The 22,985-nt window shown below is 41.6% G+C and overlaps 1 protein-coding gene across 1 annotated transcript in view; it reads right to left on the bottom strand.

Moving 5' to 3' along the window:
* Window positions 1-22,985, bottom strand: part of DNAH7 (dynein axonemal heavy chain 7) — a 4,771,155-nt gene that overhangs the window by 2,342,367 nt on the left and 2,405,803 nt on the right. Inside the window, exon 26 of the mRNA XM_044073696.1 lies at window positions 12,791-13,039. Within this exon, the coding sequence (XP_043929631.1) occupies window positions 12,791-13,039 (249 nt within the window). The remainder of the gene's footprint in view (window positions 1-12,790; window positions 13,040-22,985) is intronic.

The raw sequence follows: 22,985 nt of genomic DNA, 5'->3' as shown, positions 1-22,985 counted from the left end.
TCAGAAGATCTGGAACCGGGTCCAGATGCCATGGCTGTACCAAGAGATAACGATGTAGGAACGGAAACCATATCTGTCGAGGCCAATAAGGGGCAATGAGAATCAACTTGGCTCTCAAGGGTTGCTTTCTGAATTAGTTGAGGTATCAGCGAAAGGGGGAAGGCATAAAGAAGTCCCCGGGGCCAATCTTGGGTTAGAGCGTCTCTGGGGGGATGGCCTGGAAGGGAGAAGAGAGAGAAGAAGTATGGGCATTTGCTGTTTTGAGGTGTAGCGAAAAGGTCGCAGCAAGGAAGGCCCCACTTCTGAAAAATCTCTTCCGTCACTGATTGTTTGAGAGACCACTCGTAAGGCATGAGAATAGCTCTGCTCAATCTGTCCGCTATGATGTTGGATTTCCCGGGGATATGCATTGCTATCAGAAACCACTGAGAAGAGATTGCCCATTGCCAAAGTCTGAGAGCCTCTCGTCACAGTGGATAGGACTTGGTTCCGCCCTGTTTGTTGATATACCACACTACGGACATATTGTCTGTTTGGACTGCAATAGTTCCCAGGGGAAGAGAGTCGTTGAGGGCTTGCAACATTAAAAGCACCACTCTCATCTCCAGGACATTTATGTGCAGATGGTATTCGAAAGGTTGCCAAGTGCCATGGACCATTCTGCCCTGATAATGCCCCCCCCACCTGATCAGGGATGCATCCGATGTAACTGTGGCAACCGGGGCAGGAGGAACAAAGGGTCTGCCCTGATGGACTTGAGGGGACGATATCCACCAGGTCAGATGCCTTTTGCAAGTTGGAGTTACTATGATCTTGTGATGCATGGGAAGTTGTTGAAAAGACCATTGGGCGAATAGCATCCATTGTAGAAGACACATGTAAAAGCGGGCAAAGGGAAGAAGTGTTATGGCGGCCGCCATAAGACCCAATACTTTCAGAGCAAATCTGGCCTGAATTCTGTTGCTGAGAAGAATCACTTGGACGTGTCTTTGAATGTCCAAGATCCTTTGGTCTGTTAACTTTGCTGAAAGTTGTACGGTGTCCAATTTTGCGCCTATAAAAGTAATAGATTGACAAGGTGACAAGGCAGATTTTTCGAAATTTACAGAAATCCCTAGACCTCTGCAAATGTGAATGGTGTAATCTCTGGCTTGGAGAAGTTGATGCCTGGTGGTGGCAGTGAGGAGCCAGTCGTCTAGATATGGAAACACCTGGAATCCTTGACATCTCAGGTGAGCTGTAACCACTGCCATACATTTGGTGAACACTCTGGGGGCTGTAGTGAGTCCAAAGGGCAGGGCTCTGAATTGGAAGTGACTGGTCCCCAGCCGAAAGCGGAGAAATCTTCTGGAGCGTCTGTGAATTTTTATGTGATAGTACGCATCCTGAAGATCTATCGAGCACATCCAATTGTCCTTGCCCAGAAAGGGTAGAATGGACTGAAGCGTGACCATCCGGAATCTTGATTTCTTTACAAACTTGTTTAGTTTGCTCAGATCTAATATTGGTCTCCAGTCCCCTGTCTTTTTTGGAACTAAAAAGAACCTTGAGTAGATTCCGGATCCTATTTGGTCCGCTGGGACTGGCTGGATGGCTCTTTTTGCTAGCAGTTTTGATATTTCTAATACTGCTAGTTCCCTTAGACCGGGTGGAACGTCTGGAAGGGTTCCCTTTTGCTGAATTGGGGTTTGAATAAAGGGAATTTTGTAACCCTCGGATATAATCGACTGTACCTATTTGTCTTGAGAAAGGGAAAGCCAAGCTATTGGGTACAGCGATAATTTTCCCCCGACTGCCTCTGAAGGCAGACAATCGGGCAACATCTCAGGGATGCTGGAAGGGTTTGTCAGAAAGAGGCTCTCTGCTACCCTGATTCTGCGGACCCCCTCTGCCCCTAGGGTGGCGTCTATTATTGTTACCCCCTCTGCCTCTAGGGGTAAACTGACTTTGTGCGTCAGGAGTGACTCCTTGAGATTTGCGGAATCACATTTTCCCTCCCTTCTGTCCTTTGGGGTAAGGTCTTGAAGGGGTGGAGAAACGGACTCCTACGGCAGAAAGAGTCTTGCCATCTTGTTCGCATCTAGTCAAAGTGTCTTTCACTTGAGGCCCGAACAGGTCAAACCATCAAAAGGGGAGTTTGTGAAGGATGCCTTGAAGGGGTCTGCAAAATTACAAAGCCGCATCCAGGACTGACGCCTTAAAGCCACTCCTGTGCCTGCAGCCCTACTCGCTCCATCGGCTGCATAAGAAATGAGCTGCATAGAGGAGTTAACAATGGAGTTAAGGATTCCTAGCTGTGAACTAATCTTATCCTGAGACCCAGCAGCTGACGGATCCTGTAAAACTTCTCCCAACTCTTTAAGAACATCTCTTTGAAGGCGGGTGAAGTGGCAGAAGTAGTTCAGCGATCTCATGGCAAAAGTCGCTGAAGAAAAAATCCGCTTGCCGTACCTGTCCATAGTCCTAGAATCCTTGTTAGGAGGATGGACAGGTACTGAAGGATCAGCTAGTTCCTTCTTGGTGGCAGCAGCCACCACCATGGCATCAACTGGGACACCCTTTGTCAAATATTGTCTATCTGGTGGGGCCGTAATGAATTCTGAAGGCCTCCTAGGAATAGGTGCCACCGAATCCGAAGCCATCCACGCCTTCCGAGCCACTACATCCAAAAGAGGGTCGAAAGGCGGAGACACCCAGGAGGTGGAGGGTCGAGATCCGAATGCCTCCAGGTATACTGACTCGTCCTCGGAAGGATTAAGGGAGGGCCAGTTCCCCCTCTGCTTAAGGAGTTCTAGGATGTCTGAGAAAGAGACATCCTCAGAGGAAGACCTTGGGGATCCCTCCGACTCATCCAGGTCAGTATCAGATGTAATAGACTCGGGGAGTCTAGATGTTTCCTCTTACATGTCCTCTTACGCGGAGGTTCGCCTGATGGATCAGGAGAAGCCTCGGAAGAGGAAGATATTCCCAATGGGGAAACCTGAGGCGTTGGATCTCTGAGTCCGGGAGCAAGAGAGTGGGAAGAGACGTCAGCAGGCACTGTAGTGGGAGGAGCTGATGGAACTGTCCGTTGACTAAGCCCAGGGGCTAGTACACTCCTCATCACCTCGAAGGCTCCCCCGTCAGAGAGACCAGAAGGTTCCCGCTCCGAAGAGATAGGAACTCCAGGCCTCACTGAGAGGGAAGGCTCCGAGGCAGATGTTGGGGCTGAGCTCACCAACGCCGAAGCCCCGAGAGGGAGAACGGGGTCGGACAAGGGTCCGATGCCACTCGCCCCCTCGGAGGCGACGAGAGAGACCAAACGCCCGGATCCCTCCAATGAAGGCCTCAAGGAGGAAATCGGAGCAGAGGACGACGGAGCCGAAAGGGGTGGTATCGGCTCCGAAGCTACAACGGCCACGGTTCCGAGGAGCTCCGGCTCCAAGCTCTGTAAGAGAGTCGAAGGAGGAATGTTTGGTGGATGTGAAATAGCTACCATCTGTTGAAATGGGCTATGGAGCATTTGGGCCAATGCCTGAGACTTTAATAGTCTACTCACCACTCTCTCGAGGTCGTGATCAGACAGCCTGGACGACCGAGAAGAACAGCTCCGATGGCTCCGCTCCGAGAGCAAGGGTGATCTCAGAGCCGAACGTATCGACTCTAATGAGGGGGATCGAGATCTCTTTTTAGAGATCGATGGAGCCAACGGAGCCGAGGATATGTCGGCTCCAGCCGGAGCCGACACTGAATGTCCAGATTGGGCAGTATCGGCGCTGGGTGGAGCCGATACTGTGACTGCTATAGTGGATGGATCGGCTCCGGCCGGAGCCGATCTCAACCCTGGTGAAGATAAACCAGAAGCTGACGGCTTGGAACTTTGAGCCGAAGGCTTGATAGGTTTCGAGGGCTTCCACGGCGCCGACTTAGTCGGGGAGCTCTCAGGCTTTAATAAGCCCCTTAATATCAATTTATTTCTGCGCTCCTGCAGGACTCTTGGGCTGAAGGCATGACAGATAGCACAAGAGTCCTGCAGGTGCAGAAGTCCCAGGCAGTAAACACAAGAAGTGTGACCGTCTGTCAGAGACATCTTCTGACAGCACGAGTCACACTTCTTGAAGCCTAAGACCTTTGTGTCCTTCGACATAACTGTGTCGAGGAACAACAAGTTGTGAAAAAACAAAACACTAACACACACAAACAAAAAACACCCAATCCAACAATTTAAAGTAAACAGGGATAACAACACAGTCAGACACAAACAATCCCTGACAGGAAAAAATTTAGGAAGGGGAAGGCCTAAGGCCTAAGCTAGGGAAGGGGATAAATAACTCGAAAAAAAAGGGAGCACTAACGGGAATAGGGTTAAAGTAAGCGTTAAGGTTAACCAGAAACAACTATGGATATGAAAGATTTTAGGGGGTAGACTAAAGTCTTATATTCAGTAACTTACCTGGAGCTGGTAAAAAAAGGCACCTCATTAGCAAAGCGGCAAACGAGATCTGGGTAGTCTCCGCCTTGCATCATGGGATATAGGGTTGCCTCGAGCTGGTAAAATTAGCTCTCAAGCTTAGCAAGTGCCGAGTCGGACCCGAGGATCGGCTCCGAACCCATCCAGCAAGAATGAAGGCGAGACTGACAACTTAACATTATTGCTTTCAGAAACTACTTTTGGTAGGAAGGATGGATTTGTTCCAAGTGCAACTCTATCTTTATGAAAAATTAGGTAGGGTGATTTGCATGATAGGGCCTGCAACTCAGAAACCCTTCTTGCAGAAGTAATAGCCACCAAAAATAATGCCTTCCAGGATAAATACTTTAAATCACAAGATACTGATGGTTCAAAGGGGTTCTTAGTAAGAGCTTGAAGAACAATAGTTAGATCCCATGAGGGAGCTGTTTCTTTAAATGGAGGTTTTTGTAGCAACAGTCCCTTCAAAAAAGCCTTACAAATTTTGTGAGACATTAGAGGAGAGTCATTCCAACCTGAATGGAAATTTGAAATTGCAGCCAAATTAACTTTTATCATAGATGCAGAGGAACCAGATTGGAAAAGTGTGTTTAGAAAATCCAGAACTTCATGAATGGGACTGGTATAAGGATCCAGTCCTTTATTCAAGGCCCATCTAGTAATTTTTTCCCATTTCCCTTGATACAGTTTTTTTGTAGAAGGCTTGTGATGAGCAATAATAATACATTGGACAGGAGGAGAAAGGAATGGATGCCTGGCAATCATGGGAAATGGAGATGCCACGCAGTGAACTTGAGATTTATTTTATTTTTATTTAACATTTGTTTACTGGGAAAGTCTGACTTGGAACAAAGCCAATTATCAGAGGAGGCCCTATGAGAAAAGATCCAGACACATGTCTTTGAAACATGGGAGGAAACTGGAGCACCCGGAGGAAACCCACATGAATGTAGGGAGGACATGCAGACTCCACACAGAAGACACTCCAGCCGAGAATTGAAACAGAGAACCTCTTGCTGTAAGGCTACAATGCTACCGCTGCACCACTGTGCCATTCAAATGATGTTGAGATGTTGGAGATTCAGATGAACCATGCCCTGTGGGTGAGTTAACAGATCTGGAACTTGGTCCAACATCCATGGTTTCCGTATCAGAAGAGGCCACAGGAAGGGAAACCAAACTTGTCGAGGCCAGAAGGGAGCAATGGGGATTACTGAATTCTCCATCCTTTTGGCTTTCTTTAGGAGTGAGAGGAGTCAGGGGAAAGGCATATAACAGACTGGGAGGCCAATCGTGGAGAACAGCATCTCTGGGTGACTCCTCCGGAAGGGAGATTAGGGAGAAGCAACTTCTGCACCTGTTGTTAAGGGGAGAGGCAAAGAGGTCACAGCAAGGTTGGCCCCAATGGCAAAAAATCTTGTTCACCACTACAGGGTTCAGAGACTACTCATGAAGCATGAAAATAGTCCTGCTCAATTTGTCCATTATCACACTGGCACTTCCAAGAATGTGCATTGCTATCGGAAAGTGGTTGGAAGAAATCACCCATTGCCAAACTCCGAGTACTTATCAACAAAGTGGGTAAGATTTGGTTCCTCCTTGATTGTTTATGCACCAGCCTACTGACATGTTGTCTGTCTAAATAGCTACTGTCTCAGAGAGAAGGGCATCTTGAAATGCTTGCAACACCAACAGCACTGCCCTCATTTCCAGAACATCAACGTGCGAATTGGCCTTCAATTGGGACCATGTGCCTTGGACTGTCCTTCCCAGATAATGCCCCCCCATCTGGGAAGCATCCATGGTCACTATGGCTTGGGGCCAAGGAAGAATGAATGGTTGACCCAAGAGGATCTGGTCAGAATGTAGCCACTATCTGCGATCTTGTTTGCAACGGCTGGTAATCAAAACTAGATGAGAAATTGGATGATGTATCAGAGACCAATGGGATGCTAGCAACCACTGTAGAATTTGCATATGAAACCTCACTAGAGGAACTAGAGTGACTGATGCCACCATGGAGACTAAGGTTTGAATAACAAGTTTCGCTGGAACCCTGTTGCTCCAAAGAATTTTTCTGACTTGAGCAATGATGCATTGTAGTCCTTCTGGAGATAGGGATGCAATTTCTGTAATAGTGTCTAAATGAGCACTAATGAAATCCAGTTGCTGAGAAGGGTGAAGGTTTGCCTTTCTTGAAATTTATTGTTATGCATAGAGACATAGTAATATTTATGGTGTAGTCTCTTGCCTGTTCTAAAAGATGCCTGGTGGTAGCGGTGAGGAGCCAGTCGTCAAGATATGGAAAGACTCAAAAACCTTGCAGTCTGAGATGAGCTGCAACCATTGCCATGCATTTGTTGAACACCCTGGGGCTGTGGTGAGACCAAAGGGCAATGCTCTCAACTGTAAATGAATGGCTCATAGCAGGAAACACAGAAACCTCCTGGAGCTTTTTTCCATTTTTATGTGGTAGTATGCATCTTGGAGGTCTATAGAGTAAATCCAGTTGCCTTTTTCCAAAAACAGAAACATGGACTGAACCGAGGTTATCTAGAATTTGGTTTGCTGAACTGCCCTGTTGAACTGGCTGAGATCCAAAATGAGACTCCAGTCCCCTGTTTTTTTGGCCACTAAAAAGAATCTTGAGTAGACCCCGGATCCTGTTTGGTCTGGTGGGACTTTTTGGATGCCTCTTTTTTTCAAGCAGTTTTTGAATTTCTAAGACTGCTACTTACCTTTGGTTGGGTGGAACATCTGGGAGTTTCTTCTGGGGTTTGGGACTTAAAGATAGCGGAATTTTGTTACCTCTGGATATTATCCCCTGCAACTATTTGGCTGAAGTTATCAATTGCCAGGCAGGTAGATGCAGGGATAATCGCCCCAGACTGCCTCCAGAGGAAGGCAATTGGGCCCCCATTCAGGGATGCTGATAGGAAGTTCCAGAGAACGATCCTCTGGACCCCTGATTCTGTAGTCCATTTCTACCCCTAGGGCGGCATCTACCATTGCTTCCCCCTCTGCCCAGGGGGAAGTCTTTGCCTCATGAGTCTTGGAAAGGCCCTTTGGATTTTTTAAACCATAGTGTCCCACTTCTTTGGTTCCTAGAATAAGGCCTCTGAGGAGTGGAGAAATGTATGCTTATGGCAGACAGGGTCTTACCATCATTCACATCTGGCTAGGGTGTCTTTTATCTTTGGGCCAAAAATGGTGGATCCGTCAAAAGGAGCATTGACGGATGATACTTTAAATGGTTCTGCAAAGTCAAACAGGGGGAGAAGAAATGGACGACTTTCAGAGAGTTTGTTCGAATGAATCCATGAAAGAAGATACGTTTCGCATGTCTGTGAGATCTTGACAAGAGTGGTTAAAGGATGCTGAAGAATGGACTATTGGGTTGACAGGGTCCAGTGAAGTATTCAGATGTGAAACCTGGCCAGAGGAGCAGGTGACAGCAGCTGTCAAGGATCCCAAGGCTTGTAAAATTAGTCATGCTGAAGAGAAGAATTTTGAATTACTTTCCTGACCTGGGATCTCAGTGCCTGGATTTAAGCAAGAGAAAGGGAGTCTATCTTACTGACTGTTTAGATGAGCACCTATGAACTCCAGACTCTGCACAGGATTGAACTGCAAGTTGTTGTAATTAACCATGATGCCTAAATGGATGCACCTCTGGAGCAAGTAGTCCCGTGCTTCTAAGAGTCGAAGCCTGGTTGGGGCAGGTAGGACACAGTCATCTAAGTATGGAAACACTCAGAATCCCAGCAGTCTCAAGTGAACTGCTACCACTGCCATGCATTTGGTGAACACCCTTGGGGCTGTGGTGAGACCAAAGGGCAGTGCTCTGAACTGTTAATGACTGGCTCCCCAGCCAGAACTGCAGATATCGTATGGGGAGCCTATTCATTTTGATGACTCCAAATGCTAGACTCACCCTAGCCCAAGCTTTTCTCCTCTCATTACTTCTCTATGCTGCTCCATTGTTTACTAACATTCAATCCACAACTTTACACAAACTCCAGCAAACCTACCATAAGATTGCAAGATTCATCACAAACTCTCCATACAAAACACACCACTGCACAGCCCTTACATCCCTTAACTGGCTTAAATTCCCTCACTTACTGTTGTTTTCATAACTTCAAATGGTTCACTCTATTCACTACAAGCCTGCATCTTGTCCTGCTCTCTCAACTTTCATCTCTTCCTACAAACCTGCTTGTACCCTCTGTACCTTCAACCTACAACTACTTCAATATTTCCAACCAAATAAAACTGTTGGCAAACTTATAAAAATGCTCTATAGCCCAAGCTTGGAACAAACTTCCTACAGACATTTGCTCTACTATTCACCCAGCCCACTTTAAATATAAACTCAAACTCCATCTACTTAGCTTCAAAATGTGTTCCTGTACAACCCCAACTTAACCCATCTCTCTCTTATCTTAGCTCTCCCAACTCAATTACCTTGAATCTCATATCATTATTGCTTATTACATCTCTACTATATGTACTGTTAACCTCCCTTGTATTACATCTAAGTACACCTTATAGTGCATCTATCTTCTTTTCCCTATTCACACACACAAACATATATATGTATATATATATATATATATATATATATATATATATGTATATATATATGTATATATACATATATATATATATATATATATATATATATATATGTCTGAACATCAAAAATTCCTTTACTGCTAAATACCTTTCTATACTTTAGGAACCTTAAAATGGCTCAAGCCTTACTATCTGTACATATGCAAATAAGTCTTATCTTGTTATTTTTTATTCTCCTCCCCTGTATCTTAAGCCCCACCAAATAAGACAATTGTGTGCTACAATGTATGTGTTGAATATTATAATTTCTGTATAACTCAATGTCTTGAATGTTTCATTACTAAAATTTTTTTTTTTTATCAACAATGTATAACGCAATAGCTGAATTTGTTTTGTTACTGTATTTCTCCTTGGGTCTCCACTGAAAATGGGCCAAAAGACCAGCTGGACTAACCCGGTTAACAAATGTCAATAAATAAAATAAATAAATGTGGTAGTAAGCATCCTGATGATCTGTCAAGCACATCCAATCGTTCTTTCACAGTAGGGGCAAAATGGACTGAACCATGACCATCCGGATTCTTGAATATTCCACAAACTACAGCTTCTCTATTTCCAGTGCTGCTGCCCTCTGATTGGGTGGAACATCAGATTCTTTTAATTTTTGTATGGGGAATTTGGGAAAATTGTATGATATGACCTCTGGAATAGGTCCACCCAGAGTGCAATAGTTGGGCCTCCCTTCAAGAGCGCTGGTAGTGCTTGTCTGAGAAAGAATCCCAGAAGCCCTGGTTCAGTGGGTCACCTCTGCCATGGAGATGCTATCTTCCATTTCCGAGCTGCCTCTATGGGAGCTATCTTCACATGAATCTTGAAAAGGATCCTGGGATTTGTGAAACCACATTTTTCTACCTGTTGATTCCTTGAGCAAGGTCTTTGAGGAGTTGAAAAACGTTTGCCCATGGCAGACAGGGTATTTACCTGTTGCTCACATCTGGAGCGTGTGTCCTTTATTTTGGGGCCAAATAAGGAAGATCCATCAAAGGGTGCATTAGTGAATGAAGATTTAAAGGGCTCCACAAAATCACAGTCACATCCAGGCATGTCTACTAATGGCTATGCCTAAACCTACCACCCACGAGGTACCTTCCACTGGATGGTAGATCAGCCTCATGGACACATTAAAAATCAACTGGAGGGTGGCCACTTGTGAGAAGTGTCTATTATGGTCCTCGGCAGACATGGAATCAGAAAGAAACTTGAAAAGCTCTTTGGTGAAATCTTTTTGTAATCTTGTAAAATCTGCAAAGACCACTGAAGCATATACGCACTTACCAAATCTGTCCAAGGCCTGGACTCCCTGTTCAGCCTTACTGTGAGTTTAATTTTTGTTGTTGCTTCACTGAAATAAATTTCCTCATTGGGGAGTCAAGAGGATAAAATGTTCTCTGCCTCAGATTTACATCATGAGAAAGAAGAAATTTAAGAAGCAAAATCAATTCCTTCATTGTTCACCTCATAAGAATCCTCATCTTCAGAAAAGAAAAGAATGCCCTTGATCTTAATATGAGTAGAAGAAGAAGGCAAAGAGGACTGACAAGACAGAGAAGCTTTAAACAGCCCTTTAGCAAAATTATACTAATCTCTCTTGTTGTCTTTTTGACAAGAAGGGGTAAAAGGGGACAGTGTGTTTGGTTTTCTGTGTAGTTTTTTTGGAGGAGTGAACATATATATATTGTCATACGGGTTGAAGCCATAGGTCTGACCTCCATGAGTGACTCTCAGCATCCTTCTTCACCAGAACCTGAAGGATACTTCCCCAGCCCTCAGATAAAATAATTATTGGTTCTCCCGTCCTGGATGACTCAGCATGATGAACAGTCTGATCAGATGTGTGAGGGTCCTGGACCACAGATATCTCTGAAGGGGTTATTCTAGAGGGCGCAGAAGCAGCAGCAGACTGATGGTCTGGGAAAGGCCACAAACCAAATGACATGAGTTCACATACCATGATCATTATTCACCTTGCTCAACAACTTTTCTTTCTTCTTTAAATGAGAGGGAGAGTTCTCTTCAGAGAAGGATGATGTCATAGCCACTTACACCAAACTCTGAAGACGTTTGTTCTCAATGAAGATATGAATGGAGTTTAATCTACTCCTAACAATCTCAGGGCTAAATGACTTGCAAATTGAATATGAGTTAATGTCACAATCAGCCCCTAAACAAAATACATAGCTAGAGTAGGAGTCTTTACATGGAATTTAGCACCCTCAACTACACTTTCATTTTCTGACAGACATAAGAATTTTTTATATGAAAAAAATTGTTAGAAAATAAGAACAATCCCAAATGGAGTGCTTAGATGCCTAAAGAGAATGTGCTGACGCCAAAGTACAGAAACAGTAGATGTGACACTAATAAGAGTCTGCATATGGGGATTAGCGCAATGAAAGTTCCGAGCTTTGGCATGTTTGTAGATTCCTCTTACGCCTACATGCCCTTTTGTGCTACAGGCAGATGTACCAATCATGAGGAAGGAGTGTGAAACCTTTGTAAACTGGCTGGATCTACAGTCTCCTTGGCAGGATATGTCCTATATGTAATCTCAATTGCAAAAGTGATCTAATGAGGAACATCTACGCAATTTTACTACTACATGTTGTGGTCTCCTCTGCGGTCCAGAAACGTTCCACCCTGTTATAATAGTTGATTTGTCTATGCTACCTTTCCTCCTTTAAGAGTGATTAAACCCACTCTAAAACAAGTTTCAGCTTGTAAAGTCTCTCCAGCCCTTCACCTAGCGATATAATCCTTACATTTCCTCTTCAGAACCTATTTTCTGCATCTTTGAATCTGTCCAACTCAGAATACCTACTGATACACACTGCCAGGTGTGAAGATCATGGCTTAAGCTGCATTCTCTTTAGAAGCACCACATGCACCCTCATATTAATGTAATAACTGAATTCAAACTACTATTAAACAGACACAGATATGCAACCTAAGAGTTTAGTTTTGTTGTGTGTGTTAAATGCTGAACAAAACCAGTAGAATACTGCATAGCACTAAAAATTGAGGGGATTTATGTTCTGGTAAATGGCTTAATTTTATTGTATGTTTACTGTTCTGTTAAGTAAAGTATTTACAAAGAAATTCAGGTTTATTAAGGGGATTTACTTACTTTTACTATGTGACTAATATCTTACTTTTATGCTACTCTCTTGTTGCACTCCTGATGTTTTCCAAGTGAAATAATGTCAGTTTTACACTTCACTTTCCTCACACAGTAGGATCATAACTTTGCACTCAAGACTTGGTGGTCTCACTTTCACAACCATATGTTGGATAATTATTCCACCCTTCACACAGTCTTTTTCAAGCCTCAGTGTGCCCTCTCTCTTTGAAAATTCTTGGATCCACCAGTGTCTGGTTTATGCTTCTGTTGAACTAATGTGCTAAGATATAAGCCATGGCCTGCAGCTGATCAATGAAGTTTCTGGAATTTTATAACTAGTTTATAAAAGGAGAAAATAACTGAGATACCAGAGATATTGAAGAAATCTTCAAAATTATTGATATCTTCTAGAATTTACTCAAGTATGTCAATGGGAATCTGTGAAGTTTATAATGTCCAGTATATTACATACCCTGATGACATACTGGATAAACATTACAAAATAGAATTCTGAATTAAAAAAAAAGACATTTAATGCTAATATGAAACAGGAATGTTGCTATACAACCTAACTCTAATGTTACCTTTTCACAAATATCACTTAAAGCTGCAGCCAAGACACGGTATGCACATGTCTTTCCACCAAATGGCTCTCCAACAATCATAAAGCCATGACGCACAATCATCATCTCATACACCTGCAAGATCTTCTCAGTAAAGAAGTTAGTCATTTGTAAGTTCATGCGCTGACAGTTCTCCTTGATGGCCTCCAATAAGATGCGATAGTCTGGCTTTGGCAGCTTCACACCAGGAAATAAATCTGAAGTAATTCCCTATGAATAAAGACATGTATTTGTTTAAATAATACATTTAATACAGGCATTTAAAGCTGTTCAAGGTGACTGACAAAAAAAAAAAACAGATTTAAAGTCAAACATAAAGTACTAGTTAACTATACAAATATAATAGCAAATTCACTAAGAGTGACAACAAAAGTCAAATAAAATTTTAATGTTTTTTATACTTAATGCAAATATATGTTTTATATAGATAATGCAAATATATCAAGAACAGAGTTAATTATTGGTTTATTTTCCATGTATAAAGAGCACAGGGTAATCTCAAACAATAACTTCTTGTGTGTTTTCCAGGGAGAAAGCACAAGTCAGAAGACACAGTATACATTTGTTAACATATATGGTAAAATAAGGCTGTTGTGAATTTCATGAATTCCATACAAAACACTTACACAGAAGCAAATTCTCTGCCCATTCAAACCTACAAAAAGTGCAGTTTTGTAAGTTAACTTATAACATTAGATGTTCAAATGATCACTGTTGCAGTAACCTTTGCAGTATTGGTTACATCCTGTTAAGAATACAACAGCTGGATGGCTTTCAAACCTTCAGGGCACCTTCTACTCACCCAAACCGTTTGTCAGCTCAAGCTGAGCTTACTGAAAAGGCAGGGATGGGCACCAAGCCCTTCAAAGCTTTTATGCCAAGTGAAATAGGGAAACTACGGCCCTGATAAGGTCAAAGTTAGGAAAAAAAAAAACAAAGGTCCTCACTCTGGCAACAAAAACATACAAAAGAGAGAGAGGAAAGGAGGGACAGGTTACTGCAGCACTGATCATTTGAACATCTACTATTATGGCAAGTTTACTGTACTAGTTTCATAATATGAATCACTTATACAGTAACATTAGATATATGGGTAGACTGCCGTAGCTTAGACTGGCAGGGGGGAGGAGGAGGAAGAAAGATAGAGGCCAGGAGCCTGTGGACAATGGATCTAGCAAAGGCTGTCCTAGACCTGGAGAAGGAATCTAGTTTATAGTGCTTAGTAAAAGTGCTTTCCAAAAACGTCAGAGATTAAGCCAATACCCTAACAGAATGAGCCTTGACCCTGCCTAGAACTATCTTGTGGTGAGTATAACAAAAGGTAGTTGCATGAGACAACTACTTTTAAATAGTTCTTTCATTCACAAGAAATGAACATCTGATCAGAGCTCCTGAAATATTTTGTTCTGTCTAGTTATCTCCTGAGTTGTCTGCGGACTTCTGAAGTATGAACTATCCTTTCTCCCATATTTTTTAGGTTCAGGAAAGAAAACAGGAAGATGGATAGCTTGGCTGAAAGTAAACTGGTATCACTTTAGGCATAAAATAAGGATTAGTTCTTAAGAAAACCCTATTTCTGTGGAAAATAAGATAAGGTTGACCCACTGTAACAGAATATTATACACAGATTCTCTTCTTGCCAGAGCAAATAGTAACACACTGTTTTGCATGTTAAGAACCTCTGGTCAGCCTGATGAGCTGGTTCAAGTGGAGCAGGAAATAGTTTTTCTAACACAAAATTCAGATCCCAAGGAGAAGCAACTTATTTCCTAGTAGGCTTGGTATTCAACTCCCTGTTCAAAAACATATTCTTATGAGACTGCACTGCAAGAGGGGGGGGTACATGCTGAAATAGCCAACAAATGAACACTGATAAAGTAGTAAGACAGGCCAGAGGATAGTAACTCACACAAATAATATAAATGTAGAACAAGAAAAACACTAGCCCTGAATTAATGGCTGGTTCTTTTCTTAGCAGCAACTAGAAAACCTTTTCCATTTACTCATATATTTTTATATGAATTTGTTTACCGGGAAAGTTTGTCTGAGCAAGAAGTCCATTTTCAGTGGAGACTCAGGGAGAAAAGCTCCATTACAAAACATTTAAGAACAATTCCATTGATAAAGATTATTTAATAATGAGAAATATAAAAAATTATTTTTGGAAAAATTAACATGCAGTAATAAGAAATTACAAGGGAAAACAATTAATACAACTTCACTTATATGCAGGAAACAGAAAAAAACTTATAAAGACACTATACAATGTGCTAAAAATCAGTATTTATACTGAACAGTCACAACAGTAGCATTGAGTTGACAGTAAATAAAAAAGGAATAATACCTGGGCTAATGGATGAAGGAATAGGTTAGACTGCAGAAAAAGAAAGCAGAATGTGGATTTGGAGTGGTGAAGTTGGTTTGCAGAGAAAAAAAAAGTAGAATATGGATTAGGTATGGGGAGGTATAGGGTGCTAATAGGAGGTGTTGAGAGAGAAAGCAGTGTAAGTTCAACCTGGTGAGGAGCAGGAGCATAGCCAGTTGTTTGTAAGGTGTTCCAGTAGAAATAACTTAGAACTGGAAGTATTAATGGTTTTTATGCATATTTTGGGGAATGGAATTCCATTTTTTTGGATATCTGATTAGAAAAGAAAAAATTACCAAGGCTATTATTAGCCTTAGTGACTTTTAGAAGGAGTTTATCAGAAGATCTAAGTATTCTACATATACTGTATGCCTGAATTAAGTTTTTCAGTGCTGGGCAGTTTTCAGGTTTATGAATGATGGAGTGGGCAATAGTTAATTGCTTCAAGGATAGAAGATTGGGTAATTTGATCATGAAAGGTAGAGCAGTGGTGCGATCTGTAAGAATGATTAGTAGCAAATGTTGCTATTTTATTGTAGCATGTGTCTAATTTGTTTATATCAGATTTTTGGAGGTTAGTGAAAATGGGTGAGGCATATAGAAGGGTAGAAAGCAGATATGTCCTGGTTATGGAATGTCAGGTGGTATTAGCAAAGTTGGTTTGGATCTATAAAGTGTGCCAAGCTTTATGTGGATCTTTTTAATGGATAGTGCTATGTGTTTATCAAATTTTAGGCTATCTATTGTTACTCCATGGAGTTTGGTGTGTTCTACAGGTTCGATTTTGGTTTTGTTGGAGGAGTAGATAATGAAAGGGGGAGGAGGTTTTGTGTTTTTGGTATTAGAAAATAGCATTAGTTTTGTTTTGTTTGGGTTGAGTATAAATCGTTTGTCTGAAGGACAGTTTTCTATGTCTTTGAAGGATTTTTGGGTTCTATCCAAGATTTCTGGTAGGGTGGAGCTGAACAGATAAGGGTAGAGTCGTCAGTGTATTGTACAATGATGGCTAAGTGGGTGGCAGTGCTAAGTTTGTTACTAAAGATGGTGAAAAGCACTGCAGCAAGGATTGAGTCTTGTGGCATACCAACTGAGATGGGCAGTAAGGTAGAGAGTTCTTTTTGCCACTTGACTGCTTGTTGGCGGTCAAGTAACTATGAAACCAGGACAATGCTGGTTGGGAGGAGTCTACGGTTGCTAGTTCTTTGAGTAATTTTTGGCGTGATACTGTGTCGAATGCCTTAGACATGTGAAGAAAGATGGAAGATATGTGTTGACCCTTATTTCTGAGTTTGTTGATAGTATTTGTGAAACTTATGAGAGCAGTTGTGGTTTGGGTCTGAAGCCATGTTGGGTATTGGAGAGCAGGTTATGACTTACTAACTAGTCAAGGAGTTGTGCATGTATACATTTTTCCAGAATTTTAGTTAGTGGAGGGAGTATCATTATTGGTCAGCAGTTTGAGAAGTCAGTAAGAAGAATCGCCTTTGTACAGAAGGGTCATATAAGAGATTTTATAGAGCTTGAGGATGTATTGCTCAGAAACAGATCTATTAATAAGAAGAGAGAGATGGGATAAGATATGGCATTTGCTGCCAGATTGAGAAATTAATTTGGGAGTAGGTCAGCGGTGAGGGATGTAGGCTTTAGTTTGAGTAGAAGTTTTCTAATGGTGCTGGTTTGTATATGTCTGATAGAAGAGGAATTGGGGCTTGGTTCTAATTCATTGGGAATTAATGGGGAGTGTTGCTGTCATTTTTTACGAGAGACAGTATTGGATTTATGAAGTGTACATTAAATCGTGACGCTATATTATCTTTGGTATTTTGGTGGTAGGAGCTGGTGTAGCAGTTTGCCTAGGATTGAGGAGTTGTTTAAGGGTTCCTCAGAATTTTTGGGTTTTGTTTTGGTGATTTTGTTAGTTTACAGTGTAATAAGCTTTTTTATAATTTTTGATTAGTTTTTTTGGCATGGTTTATTAATTATCGATCTGATTCAAACAAGGTTTGGTTTGTGATCTCTTTATACTGAGACCAGGTTCTGTGTCTATGTTGAAGGAGTTAGATGGCATCTTTACTTAGCCAAGGCAGTCTCTTTGCTTTAACATGGATCTTCCTAAGGGGTGACTGACTATTCAGTATATCAAGGAAAGTATTATTAAAGTATTTGACTGCAGAGTCAATGTGGAGGTGTTTCAGAGGGGTCCTGTCACATTGTTTTAGGCGGCAGCTGAAGACTTCAGGGGAGACATTTTTTGCTTATTATGGACATGTTTAAATATGATGTTTTTTTGAGGGCATATCTGCTGCTTAAGTAGGTAGGTAGGATGATGGTCACTGAGACTGACTGGGAGGTAGCCAGTCAGGTAACCAGGAGAGGGTGTCTGTTAGCGTCTAGTCAAGGATTGTTTCTTGCTTTATCGATTCTGGTTGGGCCAAGTATTAACTGAGAGAAACTGAAAATGTTAATAAAGTTGGTGGGGTTGTCTGAGGAGCAGGTGGTCCAGCCTAGTTTGAAGTGCCCTATTTTAATTGCTTCTTGATTAAAACTGTATGCAGACCAACAGAAGAGGTTTTCAATAATGGAGGGGTTATTACCTGGGGATATAAGTAGCAATAATTATAATGTCCTTTTTGGAACTTATTTGAATATGTGAGATTAGTATTTCTGAGTTTAGGAGGTCTGGGGGTTCATATTCAAGGCATTCCAGTTTGAGTATGTCCCTGTATACTATGGCTATACCTCCTCCATGGTAATGTGTTCTGTCAAGTCTGTGTAAATTGTTACCCTAGGTTAGTATTTCAGAATCATTTATGTGGGGTCTGTGCCATGTTTCTGTTATAACTACAACGTCTGGGGTGTACAGCGCAAGCATACAGTGAAATTTGTGAACTTATTTAGGATGCTTCTTAGATTCATGTTTAAGATTAAGAGGTCTGACCTGTTGTGAGTTAGATTACTTAAGTTGTGTGGTGTTGTGCATTATGTTGTAAGGGCATTATGGAGTTGTGGGCCTGGATTGGGATGCATGTCCCTGCAGAGTTTAAGGTAACTGGATTTAATCAGAAATAAGTGTGCGATTTTGTGTATTAGCCTGGTGAATTTACAGAGTAGGTAATGTTTTGCATGTAGGCTGGTGTATCTGAGTGCCAAGGATTCTATGATGGAGCTATTGCATAGCTGAGGTGATATGACTATGCATGTAGAGTCAGAGTTGAGTGGAGTGGTGAATGGGTTAGTTGGTGAGTAGATACTTGTAATGTGTTGATTATGATAAGAGGTAATGTGGTAAGTTAAGAGGCATAGGCAAAGTAGTGATATGTGTTGCTGCAACATAACTGCAGTATGTATATGTAGACTAGAGAGGTGTCTGAGCGGGAGAGAATATGCTGCGCTTGAGATGGTAGACTGCCTTATATAGGGTTAACTGACTGTGGGGAGGACTGAGAGGAAAAGAGACTGTGATGAGGTAGAATAGCATGATTTTTTAGTAGCAGGTTTTCCTGCCTCCTTTGATACCTGCTGCACATTCTCAGAAAAAGGTTGTCTAAATGGTATGAAGATTCTATCACCCAGAAAGTCAATTGCAGCTGTTTGGGGTCAGGATGTATGAAACACCCCTTGTCTTGTGTGAGTAGGTCCAGTCTATGAGGAAGCTTGTGGTAACTGCGCCTTCCATTTCCAAAAGAATGTAAAACAGGATCCAGAAGCCAAAAACGAATAAATAAAAAAAAATAAGAGCCAAGCAGCAAAACTCTTCTGGAAACCAAGCACTAGCACTGCCAAGGAAGAAAGCAGCTGAAAACGTAATCTCATAAACACTCCACTTTATTCGAATAGAAAATGACTGAAAAGTTTAGCATATTGTACAAAAAACATATATGCTTTCGTCCACCTTACTCTGTGTAGAATTTCATCAGAATTAAATTTCCTTCCTAGAATTTTGCTCTGTCAGTATGCAAGGTGAGTGTAGAGTGGGATTTGCTGAAAAGCTGTATCACAGGCTACCATGGCTACTCTGCATGTACAGAAAGTATGATCTGGTTCCCCTGCCACACTACAGTACTGAGAGTATTTTTAAGTGCCAGAATCTCCATTATGTTTGTGTTTTGTTCTGTATTTTCTGTTTCAAAGACCATGCACTTTTATCTGCATAGCACTGCTCCCATACCTCTCAACTGTACAGATTTTCACAGAATGTCCAGATTTTTGCCTCATATTTTTAGTCCATTTTTCATAAAATTGTGGTTTTCTGGCAAATAAATGACAAATCATTAAAGACTGAAGTTAAAAAAATAATGACAGACATTTGAGTTTCTGATTTCATACCCTTCATAAAATTCCTGTTAATCCAAAACCTGTTATTTTATCAACGTACTAAGTTTGTAAGAGCAATACTTTAAAATTGTCCCTATTTTTGAGTCTTTGTCCCACTTTTATTTAAGGCTTTGTCCAGATTTCTTGATCTAAAAGGTTGAGAGGTATGACTGCTTCCCATGCAAGGTCTGACATCTCTGTTGTAACTGACTGTACTGTAAGTGAGAGGGAGAAGAATGGGGACCTGGATTGTGACAAATTTGGTGTCTGCAGTTAACAAATCTCTCTTTTCACAACCCCAAAACTGAAAAATGAAATGTCAGAGGATGTTGATACTGGGACCAAACAGACTTCAGGTACCATTGAGTTTTTCGCATGTGGAGTCTTGCAAGAGGGATCATGAGAATCATAGAAGCCATGAGAGCCAGAATACTGAGAAATTCCCTGGTTAAGACAGTAGTATGAGTGGAGAAACTCAGGAATAAATTTAAATACAGATCTTTTCCTGTAGAAGAAAAGCTCTTTGAACTGAGGTGTCCAGGAGATACGCAAGGAAAACAATAGACATGACTTTTGTATGTTTTGCTGGAGTCCCAGTCTTTGTTGGGCATCACTCATCCAGGAGAGAGAGAGATTCTGGACACCTAAAAACAAAAATGTGGCAAACATAAACAAGTCATCTAAATAAGGAAAATGTGAATACCTTGCAGTCTGCAGTAGGCTATGACAGGAGCTAGGCACTTTGTGAATAACCTTGAAGCAGCAGATAAATGAAAAAGTATTGCAGTGAACTGACAATGTGATAAATATGTATGTAAACATTTCCAAGCAAAAAATCCTAAATCCTCCAACTTCTGTTGCATATTTGAGAGACTTACATATATCCCTTATTGCTCCTTTGTAAATTGCTTATCCAGTCTCTCTTCCCAATCCTTTCTAACCTCCTCTGATTGATTCTTATAGTTATCATGCAATATTTTGTATGCTCTACTAATTATTCCTTTTTTAATGGCAGCTTCTGATCTAGATTCTACTAAAAACTCTACAAGTGCTGGTCTTTCATTTAGGACTCCCCCCACCATTTCTTTCTCTTTGCCTACACTCTGATTTCAATCCTTGATAGGGAAGGCAATCTCTAAACCTGCAGTCCAAATAAATTCTTGGCATCTTCCAATGTGCTTTACGTTTGGCCTGTATCTGCCAACCCAATGATGCATAGACAAAGGAAATGTGATATGATAGCCATCTGGACAGATTGACTTTCGTAACAGCTTTACCAAGTCTAGCATTAGATTAGGCAATAAAAAGATCAGATTTTTGAAGTTTTTTGTTAGGTGTAGATAGAATCTTAGTTGGTGATGAACATTCAGCATGAGTAGAATGTACTCCCCTTTGTTCAAAGACTTGTGAAAAAACACAGGTAACTCAAATGATTTATATTTGATATGGATGCCACCTTTGGTATGAATGATGGATTAGTTTGGATATAAACCTAATCATTATGGAGGTTTACAAAAGAGCGCCTGCAACTCCAAAATTCATCAAGTGGAGGTGATAGTGACTAAAAAAATTTGTTTTCCAACTCATAAAATTTAATATCTGCAGAAGCCATGGGTTCAAAATGAGGTTAAGTTATGGCATGGAGCATAACAGTGATATCCCCATGAAGGTACTAGATCCCTGATGGGGAACACAGTAGAATGGTTCCTCTAAGAAAAGCCTTTGAAAATTGTACAGAATCTACAGAAGTATAATTTTGTCCAGTATGAAATTTGGAAATCACTGCCATCTGAACTTAAATGGGGGAGTAGCTAGATCTCTGTTGAAAAAGCTCAGCTAAATATTCCAAGATTGATGGTATAGAAGCAGAGAAACCCTTTGCTGCTGCCCAAAATTAAAACTTTTTCCATTTACTGTTGTAGATCTTTGTAGTAAGTTTCTGGGAGGCTGCTATATCAGTATTATTATTGGGAAGCCTGGCATCTCTGGCTTTTTCAAAATTGGAAGAATCAAGTGGTTAGTTTCACAGAAGACTGATCCAGTGGAGGGATTCCAGATGGGCGAGAAAGAAGGTCTGGATACCGATTCAACATCCATGGTGGATATACTAGTAGAGACCACAGAAAGGGGAAGTATGTTTGTCAGGGCCAGAAGAGGGCAATGTGGATTACTTTGGCCTTGCACAGTCTGGCTTTCTGAATGAATCTGTTTATGAGAGGAAAAGGGGAAAGGTATAGAAGCCAGGGGTGGGGGTTACAATTGTGGACTAGAGCATTCCTTGTTGATTGACCCTGTGGATGGATCAGGAAAAAGTAATTGCTGCACTTCTTGTTAAGGTAGGATGCAAAAAGACAGCAGCAAGATTGACCCCAATGGCTGAAAATTAGCATTGCTACTGTTGGATTGAGGGAGCACTCATGAGGAATAATATTAGTCCTACTTAACTTGTCCACTAGAACATCCAGGAATGTACACTGCTATCAGAAAACGGTGTGATGACATCACCACTGCTAAACCCTAATGGCTTCTTAACACAGGATAAAAACGGGTTTTGTTGATTTGCCACACTACAGCCATATTGTTTGACTGTATGGATATCACACCCTTGAGAAGAACATTATGAAAAGCCTACAACATGAGGAGGACTACTCTCATCACCAAGACACTGATACAAAGATTGGCCTCTAAATTTGATCATGTACCATTGATCATTCTCCCTTCAAAATGCCTCCCCCACCCTGGAAGGGATGTGTTTGTTGTTACTACTACTGTCGGTGTGATTGGTGAAAGGGTAGGCTTTACTTTACTGATGGTGAAGTAATCGCCGTGTGATGTGTTGTCTGCAAATATTTGTGAAACAAATTCTGGTAAGCGAAGGATGAAACTCCTGAGACCACTGAACTGCAGGCATCTATTGAAGAATCTCCATGTGATATTGGGCCAAGGAGACCATTAGTATGCAGATGCTAAGAGACCTAGCAGATGTAGTATTACTTGTACAGGGGGTGGGGATGATGTAACATTTGTGAGGCTGTTTGTCATAGGGAAACAACTCTTTCCAGTGCTGCTGGCTCTCATTGACTGGATGAAACATCAGGAATCACCACTTTCTTTATGGAAGAACAAGAAAAGGGAATGGAATAGCCCCTGCAAAATATGTTTTTAACCCACTTGTCTCTTGTTAATTTTAGCCAGGCTTGGGGATGTAGAGATAAGCTTTCCACAACTGCCTCCAGAGTGCAGCAGTCAGACAAACCTTCAGGGAAAAGGGCTTCTAGGTAAAGGGAACACATAGGCCCTGATTGTGCAGTATGCCACTGCCTCTTGGGCAACATCCATTATCATTACCTTCACCTCTGCCACATGATGGTTTATTGCCAAGATGATCCTGGTAAACACTCTGCGACTTGTGAAACCACATATTCTTTCCTCCTGCCCTCTGATTTCTGGAATAGGATCTTTGGGGGGGGGGTGGAA

Source organism: Protopterus annectens, chromosome 6.part0 (assembly GCF_019279795.1).
Source record: "Protopterus annectens isolate FY-2018-M chromosome 6.part0, PAN1.0, whole genome shotgun sequence".
In the NCBI taxonomy this organism is placed as follows: Eukaryota; Metazoa; Chordata; order Ceratodontiformes; family Protopteridae; genus Protopterus; species Protopterus annectens.
The sequence above is the reverse complement of the archived record's forward strand: the minus strand, read 5'-3'. Positions and strand labels throughout refer to the sequence as shown.